The sequence below is a fragment of the Gopherus evgoodei genome, chromosome 9, assembly GCF_007399415.2.
Source record: "Gopherus evgoodei ecotype Sinaloan lineage chromosome 9, rGopEvg1_v1.p, whole genome shotgun sequence".
Lineage (NCBI taxonomy): Eukaryota > Metazoa > Chordata > Testudines > Testudinidae > Gopherus > Gopherus evgoodei.
Window position 1 is genome coordinate 28,192,728 of NC_044330.1, and position 24,178 is coordinate 28,216,905.

Sequence of the window (24,178 nt, forward strand, 5' to 3'; positions counted from 1 at the left end):
TTAAGCAATCTTCACAACCCCCTTGCCACGTATGACAGAAAGAACTAATTTTTTTCTTCTTAGGCACTACTTTCTCTCTTCTTTTTCCATTGCAACTGCTCGCCCTTCCTTTCAGCCAAGCTCACACCCTTTTTTTTTTTTCCTCAGTTCCTCTACATTCCTATTACCCAATATCCAAGTAGTTACCAAACCCTACTCATTCCTTTCCAATATCTCCAAATTTCCACTCTTGTGCCTACGGCTAAAGTGCTTGTCCACGCATTGATTATGCTCCTGAATACTTCAAGCATCATCTTTCTGCCCTCCACCATTCTTGTATTGATCTCCCCCACTCCATTTAGAATGCAACTACCAACCCTTGGTCAATATCACCTCACACTCAATCCCTCCACAGACCACCTCTCACCTATCCCCACCCAAATTCAACTGCCCTCCTTACATTATATTCCTGCTCAAACCTTCTCTGCCTGGCTGTTCTCAGTTGTTACCACCATCACCTTTGCTCATGAATCCTACTTCACTTCTCTCCTCATCTCCTCTCATCTTCATGCTTTCTCCCCTGCTGACCCCACAGCCTATTCCTGGTATGCCAGGCATCTTGCTTCTTTCAAACCCAGACCATAATAGTACAAATGTCATCTCCAAATTAAATTAAAAAATATATACGCTCAAATAATCCCTCTCCTGGGATTTCTAGCATGCATCATATGTCTTTTCAGATTGTAAATTTCACAGGCATGGATCACATTTCATGCTGTGTTGCATGCACTCTGGGCACTTCAATAATGAAGTAATAGTATCTTTACCCAAGTTTTACACATGGAGAAAGTGTCACGGAGGATTAAATGACTTTACAAGGTCATCCAGACAGTAAGTGAAAGAGTTGGGATTAGAACTCAAAAATTCCTATCCCCTCACCCCATGCTTAGCACTTACACTGAGGTATATGTATCCTGTCCTTCCAATCTTTCTGTACCTTTAACTGAACTGTGCAGCCTCTGTAGGGCCTTACTTGTCCAGCAGCTGAAAGTACACTTCCTTGCCTAAAGACAGATTTGCTTTTCTTACAGCATGAAACATGCAATGTTTTGAAAAAAATTATCCTTTTTAGTCTAATGATATCTAACTAATGATTCGGGATTTTAAGAGTGCCCTCTCTTTTTTCTGCCCTTTTAACTAAAAAGGATTTTCTATTCACTTTCAAGGACTAACATCCCACTGTGCACAGGAGGAGAGGACAGGGGATCCTACACAAAAATACTTGGTATTTATAACAAGTCAGTTCAAGTTTGCAGATTTTTGCAAATATGATTTTATTTTGTTTGGTGTGTTTTCATGTTAGGTCGCTGTTTTGCTCGTTTGTTTCCCAGTTCATTTGTACATTCAGCATGTGTCATGTCCTATGACACAATCCTTTCTAATGACAGAAACATTCAAACAACAGTCATTACAAAAATAAATTCTACGGCTCATAAGTAATTTCAGGGCAACAACTCACATAATTTAAGGGCTGTATGACTGAGCCCATGTTTTGCACTTTCTTGCTTGATTTGTTTGAATGACCAAAGCACCACTTTCTCCTTTGTATTTCCAGAATGCTCTATGCACACTGCAGTTTACTTTGTGGAGTGGCATATAAGAAGTGGAAAAAGAAGTGGTCTTGGAATACCTTCAGTGGATGAATTAATGTTGGCCCATATTATGGCCTGGCCACACTTCCAGACAGAATAAACTACAAGATTAGGTGGGACAGATCAAGGCGTATCTATGCTACAGTGCAAAATGCTCTCCAACACCCCACACCCAGAAAACACTCTTCACGGGTGTGGCACATGAGCTGTTTCAGATTTGGAAAAATTGAAGATGAAGATGAACAATTGCGGCCTACTTGGCCGCCTCTCTCTCCCCATGTCCTAGATCTAATGCAGCATGTTACCAGCATACAAGTAAACAAAAAATACAGTTAAATTCTTTCAACAGAAAGAAAAACAAGCTGAAAGACAGGATTCTCTACGCTTTTGTAAAGAGCAGATATATATGAAATTGAGAAGCACTGAGAAATACGGCAGCAAATAGGCTGCCAAATTCAAGTATAGTCCTTAAAAGACCAGATTAGGGTTACCAAATTTTTTGGGGAGGGGTAGGGGGAGGCAATCCAGCAGCAAATGTTCTCAATGGTTCTTGCAGAACTGAGTTTTGCCCTAGGTTCCCTACAGAGTCAAACATTTAGACTCCCTGTGCTTACCATATTTCTTGCTGCTGTTGGATCCAGTGGGGTCTGTGCTGTCCCGAGGTGCACCACCTCTCCTCCTTGCTACAGCCTGCTCTCTCCTCCAGCCAATTCTCCATTGAATTAAGCTGGTTGCCATGTTTTACGTTAAGAGGCACAATATGGGATGTTCTATAAATATACTGCCATTATGCCATGCAAATTCAATTAGCCCAGTGGAAAGAAAAAGCAGCCAAATTGGGTTTATAAACAGCAAAGTTGGGCCCTAAAGGGAGGGAGTAGGAACAGCTAGTAGCACCTAAGCCCTTAAGGAAGGATGTGGAGAAAGGCAGGAGTGAGTGCGGTAGCCTCCAAGAAAACACAGTGGTTGAGGAAAAACAGATTTCCCATTATGTTATTTGCATCATCAGCCTGCCTACGCTAGCTGATAATCCTATCAGGTCCCATCCTTCCCCCACAGTGACAGGCATCTAGGATTTGCATTTTAAAAATGCTAACCAAAAGAGAAATAACTGGACCCATTATGCCTGCTTTGTGCCTTTTTTCCTGGTAGAAGGCAGACTTAAATCTGCTAGTTGTGGATCCCTCCAGTGCAAGCGAGACTGTAGGTAAATCCATCCCAGCCCTTGAAAGAGAGGGCTCCAACACAGTGTCCATATGCCCCGATGATGTCCAGACACCAGAACAGTCCCTTGGCAGCTAGCATAAGAAGTAAGAATGGCCATACCACTCAGCTCAATGTTTCATCTAGCTCAGTATGAGGTCTCTGACAGTGGCCAGGGTCAGCTGCTTCAAAGGGAAAGAACAGAAGAGGGCAATTTCAAGTGATCCACTCCCTGTCGTCCAGTCCCTGCTTCTGGAACTTGAAAGTTTAGAGACACTTTGTGCAGGGGTTATGTCCCCAACCATCTTGTCTAACAGCCATCAGTGGACCTATCTGCCAGGAACTTATCTAATTTTTTCGAACCAGTTATACTTTTGGCCATCACAACATCCTACAGCAATAAGTTCTACAGGTTGACTATGTGTTGTGTGACTGTGTACTTCCTTTTGTCTGTTTTAAACCAGCTGCCTGTTAATGTCATCAAGTGCCCCTAGTTCAGTGGTTTTCAAACTTTTGTACTGGTGACCTCTTTCACATAGCAAACCTCTGAGTGCAACCCCCTCTGATAAATATATAAAAAAGTGTTTTTAAATATTTAACACCATTATAAATGCTGGAGGCAAAGCGGGGTTTAGGGTGGAGGCTGACAGCTCACAACCCCCCATGTAATAATCTCGTGGCCCTCTGAGGGGTCCGGACCCCCAGTTTGAGAACCCTTGCCCTAGTTCTTATGTTTCACAAAGGGGTAAATAACACTACCCTTTTCATTGTCTCCATACCATTCACGATTGACCTCTATCATATTTCCCCTTGGTCATCTCTTTTCTAAGCAGAACAGTCCCAGTCTTGTTGATCTTTCCTCATATGGAAGTTGTTCCATACCCCTAATCATCTTTGTTCCCCTTCTCTGCATCTTTTCCAATTCTAATCTAATCTTTCTTGAGATGAGACGACCAGAACTGCACGCAGTCTTCAAAGAGTGGGCGTACCATGCATTTACATAGCAACCTTCTGATATTTTCTATCACTTTCCCAATGTTCCTAATACTCTGTTCACCTTTTTGACTGCCACTGTACATTGAGCAGATGTTTTCAGAGAACTATCCAAGATATTACTCAAAAAAAGAGAGATCCTGGAGTGAACAGCTAATTTAGATATCATCCATACGTACGTAGAACTTGAATTATTCTTTCCAAGGTGCATTACCTTGCATTTAACACAAATTTCATCTGCCATTTTACCGCCCAGTCACCCATTTTAGTGACATTCCTTTGTAACTCTTCAGTCAGCTTTGGACTTAAATGATCTTAACAGCGGAGAGAGAGTTATGAATATCCTGAACATCACTGGTCCCAGTACAGCTCCTTGGGGGACCCTGCTATTTATTTCTCTCCATTGTGAAAAATGACCACTTATTCCTACTCTTTGTTTCCTATCTTTTGACCAGTTACTGATCCATGAGAGGACTTTCCCTATTATCCAATGACTCTTTACTTTGCTTAAGAGCATTTGAGTGAGGAACCATGTGAAAGGCTTTCTGAAAGTACAAACACGCTATGTTGGCATGGGATCTATGTGGGAGTGGGGATCCCACCCATATCATTTGCAGTCAAAACCAATGCAAAGAATTCACGTAGCTTCGCCACAACGGTCTTGCCTTCCCTGGGCACTGATTCAGTACCTCGATTGTTCAGTGGCCCCAGTGACCATTTGGCAGGCTTCCTGCTCTGATGTACTTTTTAAAAATGCTGTTAGTTTGTGTGTCTTTTGCTAGTTGCTCTTCAAATCCTTTCTTGGTCTGCCTTATATTTTACACTTGACTTGCCAGGGTTTATGCCTCTTTCTATTTTCCTCATTAGTAGTTGATTTCCAATTTTTAAAGCATGACTTTTTACCTCTAACTACATCTTTTACTCTGCTGTTTAGCAAGAGTGGCCTTTTTTTTTGGGGGGGGGGGGGATATATATTTTGTTTGAGCCTCTATTATAGTGTTTTTAAATAGCCTCCGTACAGTTTTCCGGCATTTCACCCTTGTGACTGTTCCTTTTAATCTCCATTTAACTAGCCTCCTCATTTTTGTATAGTTCCCGTTTTCGAAGCTAAATGCTACTGTGGTGGGTTTCTTTGGTATTTTTCCCCTACAGGGACATAATTTTAATTACACTAGGGTTGCTATTACCAAGCGGTTCAGCTTTACCCTCTTTCAGACCAGATCCTGTGCTCCACTTAGGCCTAAGTCAAGAACTACCTCTCCCCTTGTGAGTTCCAGGATTAGATGCTCCAAAAAGGAATGATTTAAATGGGTCTAAAAATTTCATTTCTGCATCTCTTTCTGAGGTCATATATCCAGTCAATATAAGAATAGCTGCAATCCCCCATTATTATTGCATCGTCTGCTTCTGTAGCCTCTCTAATCTCCCTGAGCATTTCACAATCACCATCACCAACCTGGTCAGGTGATCAGTCCTACTGCTATTCTCTTATTGTTCAAACATGGAATTTTCATCCAGAGATTCTATGGTACCGTTATTTGACTCCATACTTTCTTCCATATATAGTGCCACTCCCCTACCAGCAGGGACTACGCTGTCATTCCTATATATTTTGTACCTTGATATTACTGTGTTCCATTCAGTTTCCATGATGCCTATTATATCAATATCCTCATTTCATGCTAAGCACTCTAGTGCACCATCTTAGTATTTAGACTTCTAGCATTTGTACATATCCACTTATACAATTCTGTCAATATTTAGTTACTTGCCTTCATGTGTTATGTTTAAATGGGACTCTTTTACAGTTGACAGTTCTTCACTAGCTTCTATCTGTAGTTTACTCATTTATTTCCTACCCTCTTTACTAGCATACACAGTTTCCCCTTTAATAAATTCATCCCTAAATGATGTTTCCACCCAAACTTTGTTTAGAGCAGCCCTGAAGCTTCTCTAATCTACACTGAAAATCCATCTGATTCAGAACTATCCCCAGGACTGGAGTTGGGGTGGTTGCACACTGCTTCTTGGTACCTACCCCCGTCTATCTGTGCTCAGAATATGGCAAGCTGATAATCGGTCCTATTTCCAAAGACAGACATAAAATTAAGGTTCTCAGAGGAAAATGTGGGCTTGTAGAATACTCTCATTATAATTATTTTAAACTCAAATATTTATGATCCCTCAGAAGACTATCCTCAAAAGACCCAACTTCTATCTAATAAGATAGAAATGCAACCTGAAAACTCATCTTGCCAGTAAATCCACATTTACTTGTGCCTCACTGGCTGGCACAGTGGGTTAATGTACAAGCCTTTCATCTCTTGAGACACAAGACCGGCTCTTGTAGAGTCAGAAATTACTTCTCTTGATGATTTGTGATGTGTACTGAGGGCAAGGATACATTTTTGTCTTGAACGTTTCTCAGGGCACACTTGTAGAAGAAGCCAAAACAACATATTTGTGTGGTACAAAAGTTTGATCAGCATAAGTTTAGCCTGGATGTATTAGTAAGAGACTGCCAAAGCCAAGAGTGAGTTATACAGATTATCCAAAAAAAATCACTATGAAAATCTTTATAGCATATCAAAATGCCATGTATTTGGTATATGCCACATGTTTTACAGGAAAAAAAACTATAAATATTTCAGTTATAGGAAACAATTCTAGTTTCTATGTTTCATATCACTTTGCCTGACTTCTTTAGTAGCACGACTAAAAGTAAGCAGACTAGAGTTTTTGTTCCTGTTCTAACTCAAATTAGCCAACTGCCAATTAACTAATATGTTTTAAAATACTAATCTAGACACGCTCGCATTTGTCCCATGACAAAAAAACTGTAATTTACTTTAGGCCAAAACCTAGGGCAAAACCACAAACATTAATATCTTAGATCAAATGTTTTTGAGTCTCTAAATTATCAGCCTGTGACCCTGTGATCAAGTACTTAAAGACTGTATCATAATACATATGCACTAAAAAGCTAAATTAATGTTGCATGGTTAACCTCAGATCTGGCATTTCCTAACTTCTGAGCGCTGGATTTTGCAATCTTAATGTTCTTTTAATGTATTTTTATAATGCAATGTCCATTTCTTAATCAAGTTGATTAACAAGAGTCAATTGATTATAAACTAATGAATTCGCCATGAGCAGCAATATTTCCAAAAAATAAATACTGTATACGCAGACACCTTCAGTTTGCCTCCTTCCTGGTTTGACTCTGAATCTGAAGCACCAGGTTATGCAGGCTGGAAAATAAAATAGCACATCTAGTATTAACAATGCTAGCACCATGCAGCACTACCACAGGTTTTCTTGGTTCCATCTACTACTGTTTTAAAACTTCCAAAATACAAAAACATTCAGAGTTTTTGAAAAGTTGGGTCAGATACTTATTTCTGTATATCCCCATACGAGGGCTAAGTTGTCTAAGATTTTTGCTAAAGGATGAAAAACATGCTTGTCTAGCTTAAAATGTCTTAGTCAAAGCAAAGTTTAGGGGATGAAAACCCACAAACAGTAACTGAAAAAATGTTTGCATGAAATACCAGCAAGATATGACAGCCAGACTCCCTACAGGTGCTCATAGCAGGGACACGGAAGTGTTGCTGTATGATGGTGAAAAACAAAGGGCTTTTGCTTTAACTTTGTGGTTTACATTACAAACAAAGGGCAGGAGAAGGGAATCATTAATTTCAGGTACATATATTATTTTATCCCTAACAATCTGCATACTCTCCAACTTTCAAACTGGCTAAATATTTTTTATTTGGTTTTAGTCCCTTTGATGCTGTATTCTAAGGCACAGTTCTAGCTACCAATTTAAAGTGACATTTGACTTAAAATAGAAAGACAGGGTTTACCAGTTGCACTCAGCAGCAGAGATGTACTTCAGCTATGTTTAACAACTGTTTAACAGTACTTTCAGTATTAAAATTTAAATTAAAAAATGCTTTCCTTAAACCCTGGAGGTTAACAACTTGACTTAGTATCTATCAAATCCTCTGTTTATCTGCTTAAAAAAAAACAACACACCTCTGTTCATATATTATCTCATCCAGAACCCATTTTGAATTTTTCACCCACTTACAGTAGACCCTCAGAGTTATGAACACCTTGGGAATGGAGGTTGTCTGTCACTCTGAACAAAATGTTATGGTTGTTCTTTCAAAAGTTTACACCTGAACATTGACTTAATACAGCTTTGAAGCTTTACTATGCAGAAGAAAAATGCTGCTTTAAACCATCTTAATTTAAATGAAAGAAACACTGAAACTGTTCCCTTATCTTGTCAACTTTTTTTTTAAACTTTCCCGTTAATTTTTTTTAGTAGTTTACAGTACTGTACTGTATCTGCTCCTTCCCTCCCTTCTTTTTTGTCTCTGCTGCTGCCGGATTGTGTACTTCCAGTTCCAAATGAGATGTTTGATTGATCAGTTAGTTCATAATTGTGGTGTTTGTAACTCTGAAGTTCTACTGTATTTTGTCCTGTCTCATACCTAGCCAGGGGTTAGGACTGTCTCTTTGTCATTTGGCAAGCACAGTGCCTAGCACAATACAGCCCTGATTCTTGACTGGGGTTTCTGGATGTTACCATAATACAAAGAATAAATTAGTATAAACCCGCAAACAAGGAAGAGTGGCAGGAAGAAGCTAGAGAGGGAGGATTTAAGTAAGGGACATAGTGCTAGAGTACAGAAGAGAGAGATCCGCAGTGGGATGGGCCCTGAGGAAATAGACCATGGGTAGCAGGAAAGAGATGGACGATGCAAATGATTTATGCCATTTTTCTGATCCGACATATGGCTATTTCCCCCAGGAGCAGGTTTGTTCTAATTATGATGTATGTTCTGGTACTGCCTAGGAACCACAATCAGCAGCACCATTCTGGTAGGCACTGTACACACAAGGAAGGGAGAAGACAGTCCCTGCCCGAGAGAGCTCACACTAAGCTATTATGACAACACTGAGAAAGACATACAGGTCAGATCTGGATCAGGCAGCCAACCCTCTCTGTACACACACAAAATCTGACATGAAATGTAAGCGCTCCAGCCTTGATCAGCCTGCAAATATGTTTTCAAGTTGGAGTTCAGCAGGAAGACATAAATTCTCCATTTCTCTTGAAAGAGCATACCGTTGTCACTGTTCTTGAAAGCTCTTTAGATTTTCATGTTCACATACATGATACATTCAGTACTTGGCCCAGTACTTCTGGCTGGTGCCAGAAGGTAGCATTCATTTCACCAGTGGGGGTTGAAAAGTGCTCCCACAATCATTTAAATATAATTATGCCTAAAATATAAAAACTTTCAAATTTCATTTCAGGTTTTTCAAAGTAACAATTCAATTCACTCCAGGATGACATTCATCCCAGCATACAAGGACCTCTGGCCATTTAAGCCTTTAACTTCATAATAAGAGGAACTTGAATGGCCACAGACCCCCTAGGTGAGCTTTCTACACTGGGATGAATGTCAGCAGCTGATGATTAAGATACAGTATATTCTTTTCAATAAAGTGATTAGAGATTTGGGATTTGATTTGACTTGACAGGTGGAGAGGTAATTGTACGGGGCAATATTTTATATTTTATAGCGCTTTGTATTATTTGATAATTTGGGGAGGAGTGCAAGCCAGGAGAATAGAAATCCTAATGGAGAAAAAAAAATAAGACTCCTACTAATAAATGATTCTTTGCTACATACTTTCCTAGCAACACCAGAACACTGAACAAAAGGAAGAATTCCATTCAATTATTACAGTGCAATTAGACATTAGAATTCTTGTTCATTTACCAATATTTGGATCAGTAGCCTGACGTTTTTTAATTTTAGCTTCAGAAACAGCAGCATAGTAGGCACACGTCATCTTGATCAGCCACGCTGCTCGCAGTAGTGGCACAGAATATTTTGCTAAATAAGCAAAGACATCCTCCTTTTTACTGAGAATAGGAACCTGGAATGAAACAGAAAATAAATGCTATAGCAAATCCAATATAACAAAATTGTAAGGAAACCAGCTTGGGTTTCTATAGACCTTGACTATTTAATTCTAAAATACACCTCAGAAGGAATTTTATGTTAACCCATAAACTCAGGAGATCATCTAACTTTTTGCATGTATGTGGAATAATTTTGTAATGCATTTTGAAGCAATATCTAAGGAGGAAAACAACTCATACTGTTGAGTAAAGCATGAAAACTCAGCTTGCAGACCCTGGTATAATAATGGCTGCTTTTATGATCTTTGACATTGACTGGTAGAATTTTTTCACACAGTATCTTACAGGTGTTCAGCAACAGTGGTTGGGCCACTCTGTGTTACTAGACACATGACTATGTTAGCATCCCTTTGTGGTGTTATTGGCAGGTCAATTATCCCAGCTATTCAGACATTTAAGTGTCCTGGCCACTTACTAAGAAGCAAGAATATAGTCTAAAGGATTCTTTCAGTATCACCACTTCTGAGATTAACATTTTTTGAAGTTAAGAAACGAACCTTATTGGTTAATAACGAGTATAGCTCTTATTTTAAAACACTCACTCATTTTAGTTGTAGGCCTTGTAAACAAAGAAACCAGAACCAAAGTTGGTGTAACTCACAGCTTTATTTATATCTGTTCAGGTATCTCTGTGCACAATCTTATTGTGGAATAAGAGTACCATATTTCAATGTAACTTAAATTCATAGTATCAGAGGGGTAGCCATGTTAGTTTGGATCCGTAAAAAGCAACTGTCCTGTGCCACCATATAGACTGACAGACATATTCCAGCATAAGCTTTCATGGATGAATACCCGCTTCATCTGACGAAGTGAGTATTCACCCACGAAAGCTTATGCTCCAATACATCTGAGTCTCTCAGATGCCACAGGACTCTGTCGCTTAAATTCATAGGGCACTTTTATTCCAGAATAAGATTGTCACAGACAGATTTACATCAAAATAACCAATGACACCAATTTAGTTATTTTGGTTCCAGTTTCCATCTCAAGCATAGTCTAAGATTTCCATTGCCAGACTGACATTTGTCTTGATTGTCTCAATATTCCTAACTGATCAGATTTTGATAGAATTTTTTCCTAGTTTCATACTATTTTTTTTTCAGACACGTCACGCTGTTTGAAAGAAACCTGAAAAGAAGCAAAGATGTCTTCCCCCATTCATGAGCTGTTGGAAGCATGCTGCTATCAAACCTGAGCAAGATCTTAGGCATAAGAATGGTGAAAGGAAAAGAATTTATAAGAGATAGTAAAGACATATTGGTGTCAATGTAAAGGGCATTCAAGAGGACTGGAGTAAAAAGCAAGGTGTTTCTCTCAATATTGCATCAACCTCCAACACTTTCCTACTTTGTTCTGAGAAATTTTGGTAGAGCAGAATTCTTGCACTGAGACAGAAAACATCTAAATAAAGTGTATACACAGAGAACCTGGTTACCCAAGGTTAACTATAGTCAAAGAGAAATAAGGCAGTTTGCACAAAGAACTTCACAGTTTAGATGGTGTTTGGGAATCTAGCCTCTTTTCTTTTAAATAAGAAAATATAAAGACAAGAACAAACATTTCAAAGATCCTCCTACTCCCGTTGAAGTCAGTGGCAAAATCATATTGATTTCAGTGGGGACCCCAATTATAAAGTATGCCAATTTTCCCATTACTGTATATCTCAGGACAGAGAAAAAAGCATTTCCCCCATTTGATGTATATAGAGGAGCCCATGTGTGACGTATATAGAGGAGTCCATATCCATCTACACCCTTACTGCACAATGATTTATAGAAAGCCTGCTTTGTGACCAGAAGGAGATCAGGTCACTTTTTAATAATAAATGCAGAAATATGCATTGGTTAATATAAATATAAATAAAGTATTACATAAATTCTCCAACTCTGTAAAATCCAAGGAACATTAAAAAAAGGGAGTGAAAATCTGTATATACCTTTTTTGCTAAAATAGTCAGTGGTTTATTTCCTGCTAAATCTGTGAACCAGTTGTGAATTGCACTCTGAGAGCGAGCAGTAACCAGCCAATAATTATCTTTGGCATTTACTTGTGGTTTCTTCTTTCCTGTGTCCTGGAAAGTATTAAGTTTTAGCTTTTCTGCTAATATACTGCTAAAATAAGCGCCAATCTGGTGGAAAAACAAAACAAACACAATAAGTAAGCATCTATTGTACATTAACACACACAAGATTTCCATTTGAATAGAGGTAGTCATCACTCTAGTCTAAGCTATCAGTTTAATGAGCTTACACTTTAATTCCCTGGAGCTCAGAGTTGGAGTTTCCTGATGCTAAGCACCAGAGCACCGTTACTAGTCATAGGAGATAAGGGCCAATAGAGCCAAGCAGTAAACAAGAAAGGCTCTTGAAGATGCCTGATAAAGTTAAAAAAAAAAAATGCAGTGGACATCATACTTCCAATGATTACACTATAACCCATACTCCCATGTCTCTCCAACAGAACATTATCCCCAATTTAGGCCCATTCCAAGAAAGAACTGAAAATTCTCCTAAACATTAAGTACATGAATTGTCCCATTTTACTGGGATTCCCCACGTGTTTCAAGTTAAAAGTGTGCTTAAACCCTTTGCTAGATTGAGACCATAATACAAGTCTAAAATAACTACTTTAACAGTAATACATTTCTCACTGTTCCTCCATCTTTCATCATTATAGCATGTTATGAGTGAGGGCATGTGCATGCCCTTCCCCTACCCCCAAACACACTTTGCTTAAAAGCAAACTGTGTGCTTGGTAAATTACTACTCAGCAAGCGAGAGTATCAGGGCTTGTCTACATCAGAAAGTTGCAGCGCTGGTGAGGGAGTTACAGCGCTGCAACTTTGAAGGTGTACACATCTGCAGGGCACCACCAGCGCTGCAACTCCCTGTTTGCAGCGCTGGCCGTACTCCCGTTTTGTCTCGGGTGTAGAGGATCCAGCGCTGGTGATCCAGCGCTGGTAATCCAATGTAGACACTTACCAGCGCTTTTCTTGACCTCCGTGGAAGGAGGAAGCCTCTGGTAATCAAGCTGGTCTCCTTTCCCGGTTTGCTCTCTCGTTCCCGGAACCCCGAGCAAGCAGGTCTCCTTCCCTGCGGTTTGCAGGGTGGCTCCGGGAACGCAAGAGCAAACCGCGGCGAAGCTGGTCTCCTTTCCCGGTTTGCTCTCTCGTTCCCGGAACCCCGAGCAAGCAGGTCTCCTTCCCTGCGGTTTGCTGGGTGGCTCCGGGAACACGAGAGCAAACCGCGGCGAAGCTGGTCTCCTTTCCCGGTTTGCTCTCTCGTTCCCGGAACCCCGAGCAAGCAGGTCTCCTTTCTTGCGGTTTGCTGGGTGGCTCCGGGAACGCGAGAGCAAACCACGGCGAAGCTGGTCTCCTTTCCCGGTTTGCTCTCTCGTTCCCGGAACCCCGAGCAAGCAGGTCTCCTTCCCTGCGGTTTGCTGGGTGGCTCCGGGAACGCGAGAGCAAACCGCGGCGAAGCTGGTCTCCTTTCCCGGTTTGCTCTCTCGTTCCCGGAACCCCGAGCAAGCAGGTCTCCTTCCCTGCGGTTTGCAGGGTGGTTCGGGGAACGCGAGAGCAAACTGCGGCGAAGCTGGTCTCCTTTCCCGGTTTGCTCTCGCGTTCCCGGAACCCCCCTTGAAGCCGCCCAACAGCGCTGCAGTGTGGCCACATCTAACACCACTTGCAGCGCTGGTTGCTGTAAGTGTGGCCACTCTGCAGCGCTAGCCCTATACAGCTGTACTAATACAGCTGTAACAACCAGCGCTGCAAAATTTTAGATGTAGACATGGCCTCAGTCTACAGCACCCCAGCTTGCCACGCAGTAACGTCCCACGTGGACACTGTTACAACACAGTGAATGACTTAACGTAGGTATTTTCAAGTAAAAGGTATTTTCAGTGTGCTATAGCAGTGTCCATGTGGGACATTACTTATGCAGCAACCTAGAGTACTGTAAATTCACATCCTGGTTTGCCACACAGTATCTTGCCATGCAGACAAACCCTCAGTTATGACCAGAACAGTATTCAATTCCCTTCCTTCATCAGCGATGATATTCAAACCTGAAAAGGTAAGGATAAGCATATAAAATTTCAAATGTGTATGCAAACGTTTTGAGATTTCCCATACTACTTGATTTCTTCTAAGTAGGGCTGTCAAGTGATTAGAAAATTCATCTTGATTAATCACGCTGTTAATCATAGAATACCATTTATTTAAATATTTTTGGATGTTTTCTACATTTTCTAATATATTGATTTCAATTACAACACAGAACAAAAAGTGTACAGTGATCACTTTATTTTTGATTACAGATATATTTTCACTGTAAAAAAAATTATTTTTTTCCAATTTCCCTACTGCAAGTACTGTAGAGCAATCTCTTTATCGTGAAAGTTCAACTTACAAATGTAGAGTTCAGTCAGTCACTCGGACAAACAAGTTGCAGGCGATAATGCTGCCCACTTCTTGTTTACAATGTCACAAGAAAGTGAGAACAGGCATTTGCATGGCACTGTTCTAGCTGGTGTAGCAAGGTATTTATGTGCCAGATGCACTAAAGATTCATATGTCCCTTCATGCTTCAACCACATTCCAGAGGACATGTCCATGCTGATGACGGTTCTGCTCGATAACAATCCAAAGCAATGTGAACTGATGCATGTTCACTTTTGTCATCTGAGTCACATAATACCAGCAGAAGGTTGATATCTTTTTTTAGTGGTTTAGGTTCTGTAGTTTCCACATTGGAGTGTTGCTCTTTTAAGACTTCTTAAAGCATGCTCCATCTCTCGTCCCTCTCAGATTTGGGACGGCACTTCAGATGCTTAGACTTTGGGTCAAGTGCTGTAGCTATTTTTAGAAATCTCACATTGGTACCTTCTTTGCATTTTGTTAAATCTGCTGTGAAAGTGTTCTTAAAATGATCGTGTGCTAGGTCATCATCCGAGACTGCTATAACATGAAATATATGGCAGAATGCTGGTAAAACAGAACAAGAGACATAGAATTCTCCCACAAGAAGTTCAGTCACAAATGTAATTAACACACTTTTTTTAAATGAGCATCATCAGCATGGAAGTACGTCCTCTGGAAGGGTGGTCAGAGCATGAAGGGGCATACAAATATTTAGCATATCTGGCATGTAAATACCTCGCAATACCAGCTACAAAAGTGCCATGCAAATACCTGTTCTCATTTTCCAGTGATGTAAATAAGAAGCAGGCAGCAGTATCGCTGCTCAATGTAAACAAACTTGTTTGTCTTAGCAATTGGCTGAACAAGTAGGACTGAGTGAACTTGTAGGTTCTAAAGCAGGGGTTCTCAAATTGGGGGTCTCAACCTCTCAGGAAGTCACAAAGTTATTACATGGGGGATCATGAGCTGTCAGCCTCCACTCCAGACCCCACTTTGCCTCCAGCATTTATAATGGTGTTAAATATATGTAAAGTGTTTTTAATTTATAAGGGGAGTCACACTCAGAGGCTTGCTATGTGAAAGGGATCACCAGTACAAAAGTTTGAGAACCACTGTTCTAAAGTTTTACATTGTTTCGTTTTTGAGCGCAGTTATGTAACAAAAAAAACTATGCTTGTAAGTTATGCTTCACAATAAAGAGATTGCACTACAGTACTTGGATGAGGTGAATTGCAAAATACTATTTCTTTTATCATTTTTACAGTGCAAATATTTGTAATAAAAATAATATAAAGTGAGCACTGTACACTTTGTAGTCTGTATTGTAATATAAATCAATATATTTGAAAATGTAGAAAAACATCCAAAAGTATTTAATATCAATTGGTATTCTATTGTTTAGCGGTGCAATTAATCGTGAGTAATTTTTAAATTGTGATTAATTTGAGTTAATCATGTGAGTTAACTGCAATTAATCAATAGCCCTACTTCTAAGCCAAAAATGCTCGAGGGAATTGCCTTTTACAGTATTTTGGCAATTTCAGGTTCAACCAACAGCGAGGGTTGCCAATCCTCCAGGATTGTCCTGCAGTCTCCAGGAATTAAAGATTAATCTTTAAGATGTCATGTGATGAAACCTCAAGGAATACATGCAACCAAAATTGACTGTCCTACCAACAGCAGAAAAAACAAAGATGGGATAAAAGGCAAAAAAGGTTGTTATCCAAATTTATTTACATCTCAAAACAAGTATTTCATCTCAAGACAAGCTATTATAGATGGATACTTTAAAACCATTTTGAGGGGGGCTTTTTAATCTTCATGGAGAATGTTTCCAGTTGGTTACGTTTTAATTTCAGCAGAAAGGCTTTAAAATAGACATTGAACATATTTTAAGTTGTGTAGAATAAAACAGTTTTAACAGCTATGAGCACTTCCTCAGAACTGTTTTTTTTTAAAGTTTGTATTTTTGAATAGTTAAGATCTAATCACAGTACAATATTATTCAATTCAAGACTAACTAAAAGTTAAATGACAAAGCAAGTGTCTGCAGGTAGCAGTTCTAGAGGATACGAAAGCCACATGAACGTAGCACAAATACTCTAGTATTTTGTCAATAGAAACAATTTGTATATTCATCTTTTAATATTTTAAAATAACTGGCAAATATCATATTTTGATATTTATGCTTCCCCAAATAACAGCTACATGTCCTCTGTGTACAAAATGGTTGATTACTTATCACAATAAAATCACTTTTCCAACCAACCCTGAAGATAAGTGTTTTCTATTAAAAATTACAAATGCAATAAAGTTTTTTTTTCCATTTTGCTTGAAACTTCAGTTTTTCGGTCAATAAATAAATAATTCCTTCCCCCTATCTCCTTTCCCAATGGTGGAGTAGGGGAGGAGAACAGAGGAGAAAAACAAAGAAATTCTCTGTTTCCTTTGAAAAACCTTGTTTTCAAAAAATAATTTATCAGCTGTAATGATCATGTTAGAAGAGTTTTACCAATATTTTACTGAGCTTTGCAGTACTTTGATACTTGCTTAGCTTTCTTCACAAAAAAAAGTATGTGAAGTTTCAGTAAATACAATTCAAAACTACATTTTTTAAAAAATGCTCATTTGAATAAAATCAAACAAGCAACAATGGCTGATGGGGAAGGTATTTCATAGCAGTAAGTAAACAGCTGGAGTAGTTAAGGGCCCACCACAAGGCAGGAGTCTTTATACCAGCAATGATTACCTACAAGGAAAGAAAGTCATTATTGCCTTTATAAACCATGAAAACATAGACTGGAAACAAAAAGTAATTACCTTGTTCGGGCTGAAATGTTACAATCTGGTATTATGTCAAGTATATAGCACTCAGTTTTTAAGTACCCTTTTTTTCCCCACATAGAGGGCTGTACAGGACCACGAGAAGTTACCTAGTCCAGCTCTCTGTGCTAAGGCAAGAACAAGTTTACATAGACCATTTTTGTACAGGCGTTTGTCTAACCTGTTCTTAAAAACGTCCAATGATGGGAACTTGACAGCCTCCCTTGGAAGCCTATTCAAATGCTTTTCTTTAGATCTAACCTAAATCTCCCTAGCTGCAAATTAAACTGATTCCTTCTAGTCCTAACTTCAGTGGACAAGGAGAAAAATTGATCAGAGTCCTCTTTATAGCAGCCCTTAACATATCTGAAGATTGTTATCACTTTCTCCCCACACCCACACCTAGTCTTTTCTTAAGACTAAAGGAGTCCAGTTTTTTCTAACTTTTCCTCATATACCAGGTTTTCTAAGCCTATTATCATTTTCAGTATCTTTCTTCTGGACTCTCTCCAGTTTGTCCGTATCTTTCCTAAAGTGTGGAACCCAGAACTGGACATGGGTGCAGCCTCAGCTGCAGTAGAGTGCCAAACAGAGCAAGACAATTGCATCCCATGTTTTACATACAATACTCCTGTTCATACAGGCCAGAATGATATTAGGTTTTTTTCAAAACTGCATCATTCTGTTAACACATATTCCATTTGTGAGCCACTATAATCCTCGGATCCTTTTCAGCAGTACTGCCTGACACCTAGCCAGTTATTCCCCATTTTGTAGTCTACACTGATTTTTCCTTCCTAAGTGTAGTACTTTGCACTTGTCTTTAAGGAACTTCATCTCACTGATTTCAGACCAATTCTCCAATTTGTCAAGGTCATTTTGAATTCTAATCCTGTCCACCAAACTGCGAGCAACTTCTCCCAACTTGGGGTCATCTGCAAATATAAACAGAGGTGTCTGCAGGAATTTGAATTGGACTGCTTTTGGAGAATCACATTCTGTGCTCCCGCCACAGTAGGGAGTACTTTACTCTCCCTGCTGCAGCCCTGGGGTCAAGAGGAGTTCTGTGGCCCTGCTGATTATTGGGGGTGGGGGCGGGGGCATGACCCTGCTTGCCCCCTCCTGCGCATGCCCCATTATCCAAGTCATCAATGAAAATATTGAATAATATCAGGTCTAAAACAGACCCCTGTGCAACTCCACTAAATACATCCCCCCAGTTTGAAAGTGATCCATTAACGGTCTTTCAACCAGTTGTATATCCACCTTATAGTAAATTCATCTAGGCCACATTTCCCTAATTTGCTTATGAGACTATGTCAAAAGCTTTACTAAAATCAAGATCACCACATCTAAAGCTTCCCTGCTATCCACTAGGCCAGTAACTCTGTCAAAGAGTTAGATTGGTTTGGTCTGATTTGTTCTTGATAAATCCATGCTGGTTATTACTTACAACCTTATTATTAACATCTGACAGCAGTACAGTAACCAGCTGAAGACCTGGATTTAATTCGCAACATTCTTACATTAGGTTTATAATTAACTTCAATATTAAGATTCTTAGATCAGAAGGGACCATTGTGATCTTCTATTCTGATGTCCTGTACAGCTCAGTTCACAGAACTTCCTGAAAATAATTCCTAGGGCGTATCTTCTAGACAAATATTCAATCCTGATCTACAAATACTAAGACTTAAGGGTAGAACAATGCGCAACAAAAAAACACCACTGTTCACTTACAAGTTGTAGACAGCTTTCCCTTCCCCTATCCTCCAAAAAAAGTAACTTAAATGGTAAAATACACATGCATTTGTGAATCTGTACTCCAGCAAACTAACAAACCTTGCCTTACCTTTGAGGCATTAATGACAATATTTCTAGCAGATCCATGCTCATCTCCAGAGAAGGCTGGTTGATTATTGAAACCCTGCTTTACATTCACTGCAGTAAGTTCATCCTGCAAAGAGCATATTTTTGTTAAGTTAATTAAATTTAGTTTTTTTTAATTTGATCATTTGCATCAACATATTTTTATAAAAAAGTCTTGGTGTGTCACACTGTATATTTTGCACATGGACTGTGTATTCTCTGCAAATCTTCCCTTTTCATACAATTTTAGAGAAAGAATGACAGTATGGAACTCATTCCAGATTTCGAGGCTTCAGCTCAAACCTGTCTGTAATTTTGTTGGAGCCGGAGGGTTCCTATAAAAAGGAGGAAAGAAGGAAGAACAGAAACTGCCTGGAGATCAAATCATCCAAGTATCTGCACGTCAGGCCCACACACAATAGAACCAATATGGTTCTACTATTTGGGAGTGGGGAGGACGGGAAGCACAGAAGGAGCAGAGTTTGATTCCACAGCCCTCTGTATGCCACAGGACTGAGCTCTGGGTTAGCCAAGAATGTGGCAGGACTTGACTACACACATCAGTGCAGGTCCAGGAACTGGGTAGCTCCACTAGCCACAAGCCCCCATTATGGGATACATACAAAGCTAGGTGGACCCCTGCCTCTGTTTCCTCCATCTATGCCTCTGCTCGCCTTTACTGCTAAGGTAGTTTGACCCTCTGACCAAACGAAAAGCATTCCCTTTTGGGTTAAACAAAGGCCCAAAGGAAAACCTGTCTGGACAAGTCTGGAATTTCCCCCTCTGCTTCAGTGGTATCACAACAGCCCCTTTGCCCCTTGACTGCCATGGTGTCAGTACACTACCGCTGTCAGGCAGCACCACAGGGAAGCCTGTGCCATCCTCTATTCAGAGGCTCCAGCCCCTAACATCTTACAGCAGCAAAAGAGCTGCCTTCTCCATGCATAATTCTCTGTGACCCACTTCCTACACTGGCCCATCTCCCATTTCCTTCCACAGGCTTTAGCATGGCCCCTTACTGGGAATCGTGCTTGCTGACCCCAGTCACTGGAGAACCTCATCAGCATGCTGCTCTTAGCAAGTCTCTCTTCACACTGGCAAATAAGATCTGGTCACCCGCCTTTTATATTCTGCTTCCCCATTCCCAGCAGGCCTCGCTCTCAACAGTCACACACTCCCTCCAAAAACCGTAACTCACAGATTACCTACTGAGACCCAGAGATAGGAGGTGCCAGGCTCCAGCCCATGTTACACACAGGTTGTATTCAGCATTACAGCCAATGAACTGTACTGATCTGCAAACTTTTGTTGTTGTTGTTATTGGTTTGGTTTTCTTTTGGTGGGGAGTGAAATGCAAAAGGATTCTATGGCCTGCCTGTGTTCCTATCAGCTCCAACATTGTTTCCAAATGCAAAGCACTTTATGTGAGGCACTAGAATTTCTCTATATACAAACACATTTACAAATATATTTTTCCCAAATGTATCATCTTAGGAGAATGACCAAACTTAAATATTTAAGCTGCCATCACTATCACTGATTTTCATTATTAGCACTTGCTCAGCAGATGACCCTACTATAGGTCTCACTGCTCTTGGCTTCACTACAAGGGCCATTTTCTAAAATGACATGGTTTTCATAAAGAAGTTTTCCAGTGTACTGTTAAAGCCAAACATGGTCTTACTACACACATAAATGTAATCTTTCCATCTACTTCCCCACTCCCTTCTTCAAAGATGTATTTAGTGTGGCCAGTAAAAGGGAAATCCCATAACAAAGTTGTTGTACATCCAGTTTAGGCACTTCAAGACTCACATCTGAAGAACCAGCAGCATTTATCCCACTTCTCCGAAGATGGCTCCATATTTTTAAGGAGGAGGGGCAAGAGTTAGGTTTACTTCTCATTGCTAAATGGAGCTATATATCTGGTCCTTGCCTCCCAGTCTCTTTTCTGTAGTACTGGTAGAGGGACACTAACATCAAAAAGTTGTGGCCTCCGCATACCCAAGTGGAATGACATGGCTAAACTCCTGAGGTAATTCTGGCACTTACTTGAATGCACCCCACAATGCTCAATGACCACAAGCTTTCAGAAGGTATTTAAATGTTATACCATCCAAAGAGCACAAGACACATTTCTGAGAAAACTAAGAACCACCCAGAACTCTATATTATTTTTGGATTAGAAACCTGAAGGCTTTCAGCTGAAGCTGTAGGAAACAGAAGGGATGACATTTCTATATTTTTATTTTGTGCTTTGGCAGCTGGGCACATGACACAAGTTAACAAAGAACAAATGAAACTGTTCACAACAGAAAGCACAAGCAGCCCTGTTGCTTTAACAAGCCATTACAAATATCACAGGGATGATCAATAACCAGAGTAGATCTGGACTAAAAATTGTGTCTTGCACGGCCTTTGGGAAAAAAAACACCACACAGTTAATTTGAAAGCTCTCTTGGATTGCCCAAAGCAGAGCGCTCCCACAGCTGGGGCCCCTCTGCTCCAGCCCTTCAGATCACATATCTAGGAGCTGTCAGCATCTAATGTGTTGTGATGGTGCATAGAGAGACATGGTGTCAGACAGAATGAAAAGCTTTACAGATTAGAATCAATATCTCGAACTGCTCCCAGAAACAAAACAGGAAACCACTGCAGTTCAGAGAGCAAAAGGTAAAAATGTGTTCCCACTGCATTACAGAGGCAGCTTCATTCAGACTTGAGATCCGTGGTAAGGTTTATAAACAACATCCAATGTAGTCCTGCCCCAAGAGCAGAGAGCAAAAACAGTATCTGATTTATGACAGGTACAAAGAGAAATGGTCTGTATCATACTTTGCTTTGCTGAAACTTTCTATGCAACCATTTCAGCTTAGTGGCTAAAACCACAACTACAAACAGATCTTCACTACACATACTGAAACAGCCAGAACAAACAGCTACAATGAAGCAATGGTGCCCCTTTTGCAGTTCAACCTACTTCTTCTGGAGTGTTACAATAATACTCCTACTGCAAAAGTGATTATCGCTACTATAAAGTCTTGACAGTGACTTGAGCCTACAGAGATTTATGCCTGTTTACATTAAACAAGTGCACAGCCCTATTAATGAGACAATTGAGAACTCAAAAAGCATGAGTAATCCCATTGTGTTCAGGGGAACTAAATCGCATGTACATACCTAAGTCTTCACAGGCTGGGGGGTGTAACTTCCCAATAAAGACCAGCTCTAACAGTCTCCTCCAACTCCCTAAATTTCACCAAAACTAAACAAATACTGGGCCAGAAAAAAAATGTGTTTTTTTTAAATATGGGCTATAATCTTTTCTGACAAAACAGTCTTCCAAAAGGAGTTTGACGTAGAAACTCCCTTTTTGGTTTATTCTGTTATCCTCAACAAGGAGCAGACCTTTTGAGTATTTCTGGGAAGTCTGAAGGGTAACATAGGAATAATTCACTACAGTATTTTTCAATTTAAGAGAATTCTGAGCACTCTGCAGGATTTATGAAGCCAGCCAGAAACACTGTCTTCATTTAAAATTCAGATTAAAGTGCTAAAACACTCCTCCTACCTACACTATCCCCAAGACAGCCTTGAAAACTAGACCAACCAAGAGATCAAAGTGATAAAAGGATTCTAAATAGGACTGCCAAACTATTAAAAAAATTAATGGCAATTAATCACACTGTTAAGTGATAATAGAATACTATTAAAATATTTTGGATGTTTTCTACTTTTTCAAATATATTGATTTCAATTACAACACAGAATACAAAATGTACAGTGCTCACTTTATATTTATTTTTCTTACAAATATTTGTGCTGTAAAACACAAAAACTGCATTTTTCAATTCACCTGATGCAATGTAATGCAATGTCTTTATCATGAAAGTTGAACTTACAAATGTAGAATTACATACAAAAAATAACTGCATTCAAAAATAAAGCACTGTAAAACTTTAGAGCCTACAAGTCCCCTCAGTCCTACTCTTTGTTCAGCCAGTCAGACAAACAAGTTTCTTTACATTTGAAGGAAATAATGCTGCCCGCTTCTTGTTTACAATCTCACCAGAAAGTAAGAATAGACGTTCACATGGCACTGTTGTAGCAAGATGTTTACATGCCAGGATGCACTTAAGATTCGTATGTCCCTTCATGCTTCAACCACCATTCCAGAAGACATTCATCCCTGATGACAGGTGCTGCTCGATAATTATCCAAAGCAGTGCAGAGCAACACACATTCACTTAAATCATCTAAGTCAGATGCCATCAGCAGAAGATTGATTTTCTTTTTGGTGGTTTGGGTTCCGTAGTTTCCGAATCACAGCGTTGCTTTTTTAAGACATCTGAAAGCATGCTCCAGACCTCGTCCCTCTCAGACTTTGAACGGCTCTTCAGAGTCTTAAACCTTGGGTCGAGAAATATCACATTGGTACCTTCTTTGTGTATTGTCAAATCTGCTGTGTAAGTGTTTTTTAAATGATCACATGCGGGGTCATCATCCGAGACTGCTATAACATGAAATGTATGGTGGAATGTGGGTAAAACAGAACAGGAGACATACAATTCTCCCCCAAAGAGTTCAGTCACAAATTTAATTAACACATTTTTTTTAAGTGAGCATCATCAGCATGGAAGTATGTCCTCTGGAATGAAGCATGAAGGGGTATACAAATGTTTAACATAACTGGCACGTAAATACCTTGCAATGCCAGCTACAAAAGTGCCATGCAAATGCCTGTTCTCATCTTCCGGTGACAATATAAGTAAGAAGGCGGCAGCATTATCTCTCCTAAACGTAAACAAACTTGTTTGTCTTAGTGATTGGCTGAGTAAGAAGTAAGGCTGAGTGGACCTGTAGGTTCTAAAGTTTTACATCGTTTTGTTTTTGACTGCAGTTATGTAACCAAAAAAAACTACATTTGAAAGTTGCACTTTCACGATAAAGAGATTGCATTATGGTACTTGTATGAGGTGAACTGAAAAATACTATTACTTTTGTTTATCATTTTTACATTGCAAATATCTGTAATAAAAATAATATAAAGTGATCACTGTACACTTTGTATTCTGCGTTGTAACTGAAATCAATATATTTGAAAATGTAGAAAAGCATCCCAAAACATTTTAAAATTTTCAATCGGTATTTTATTGTTTAACAGTGTGATTAAAACTGCAATTAATTGCAATTAATATTTTTAATCATGATTAATTTGAGTTAATCGTGAGT

The 24,178-nt window shown here is 39.6% G+C and overlaps 1 protein-coding gene across 2 annotated transcripts in view; it reads right to left on the bottom strand.

The window, feature by feature from the left end:
• Positions 1-24,178, bottom strand: part of MED12L (mediator complex subunit 12L) — a 319,974-nt gene that overhangs the window by 273,731 nt on the left and 22,065 nt on the right. For both annotated transcript variants that reach the window (XM_030575113.1, XM_030575112.1), the window contains exons 2-4: positions 18,930-19,034; positions 11,774-11,965; positions 9,629-9,788 (exon numbers count right to left, since the gene is read on the bottom strand). In XM_030575113.1, the coding sequence (XP_030430973.1) occupies positions 9,629-9,788; positions 11,774-11,965; positions 18,930-19,034 (457 nt within the window). The remainder of the gene's footprint in view (positions 1-9,628; positions 9,789-11,773; positions 11,966-18,929; positions 19,035-24,178) is intronic.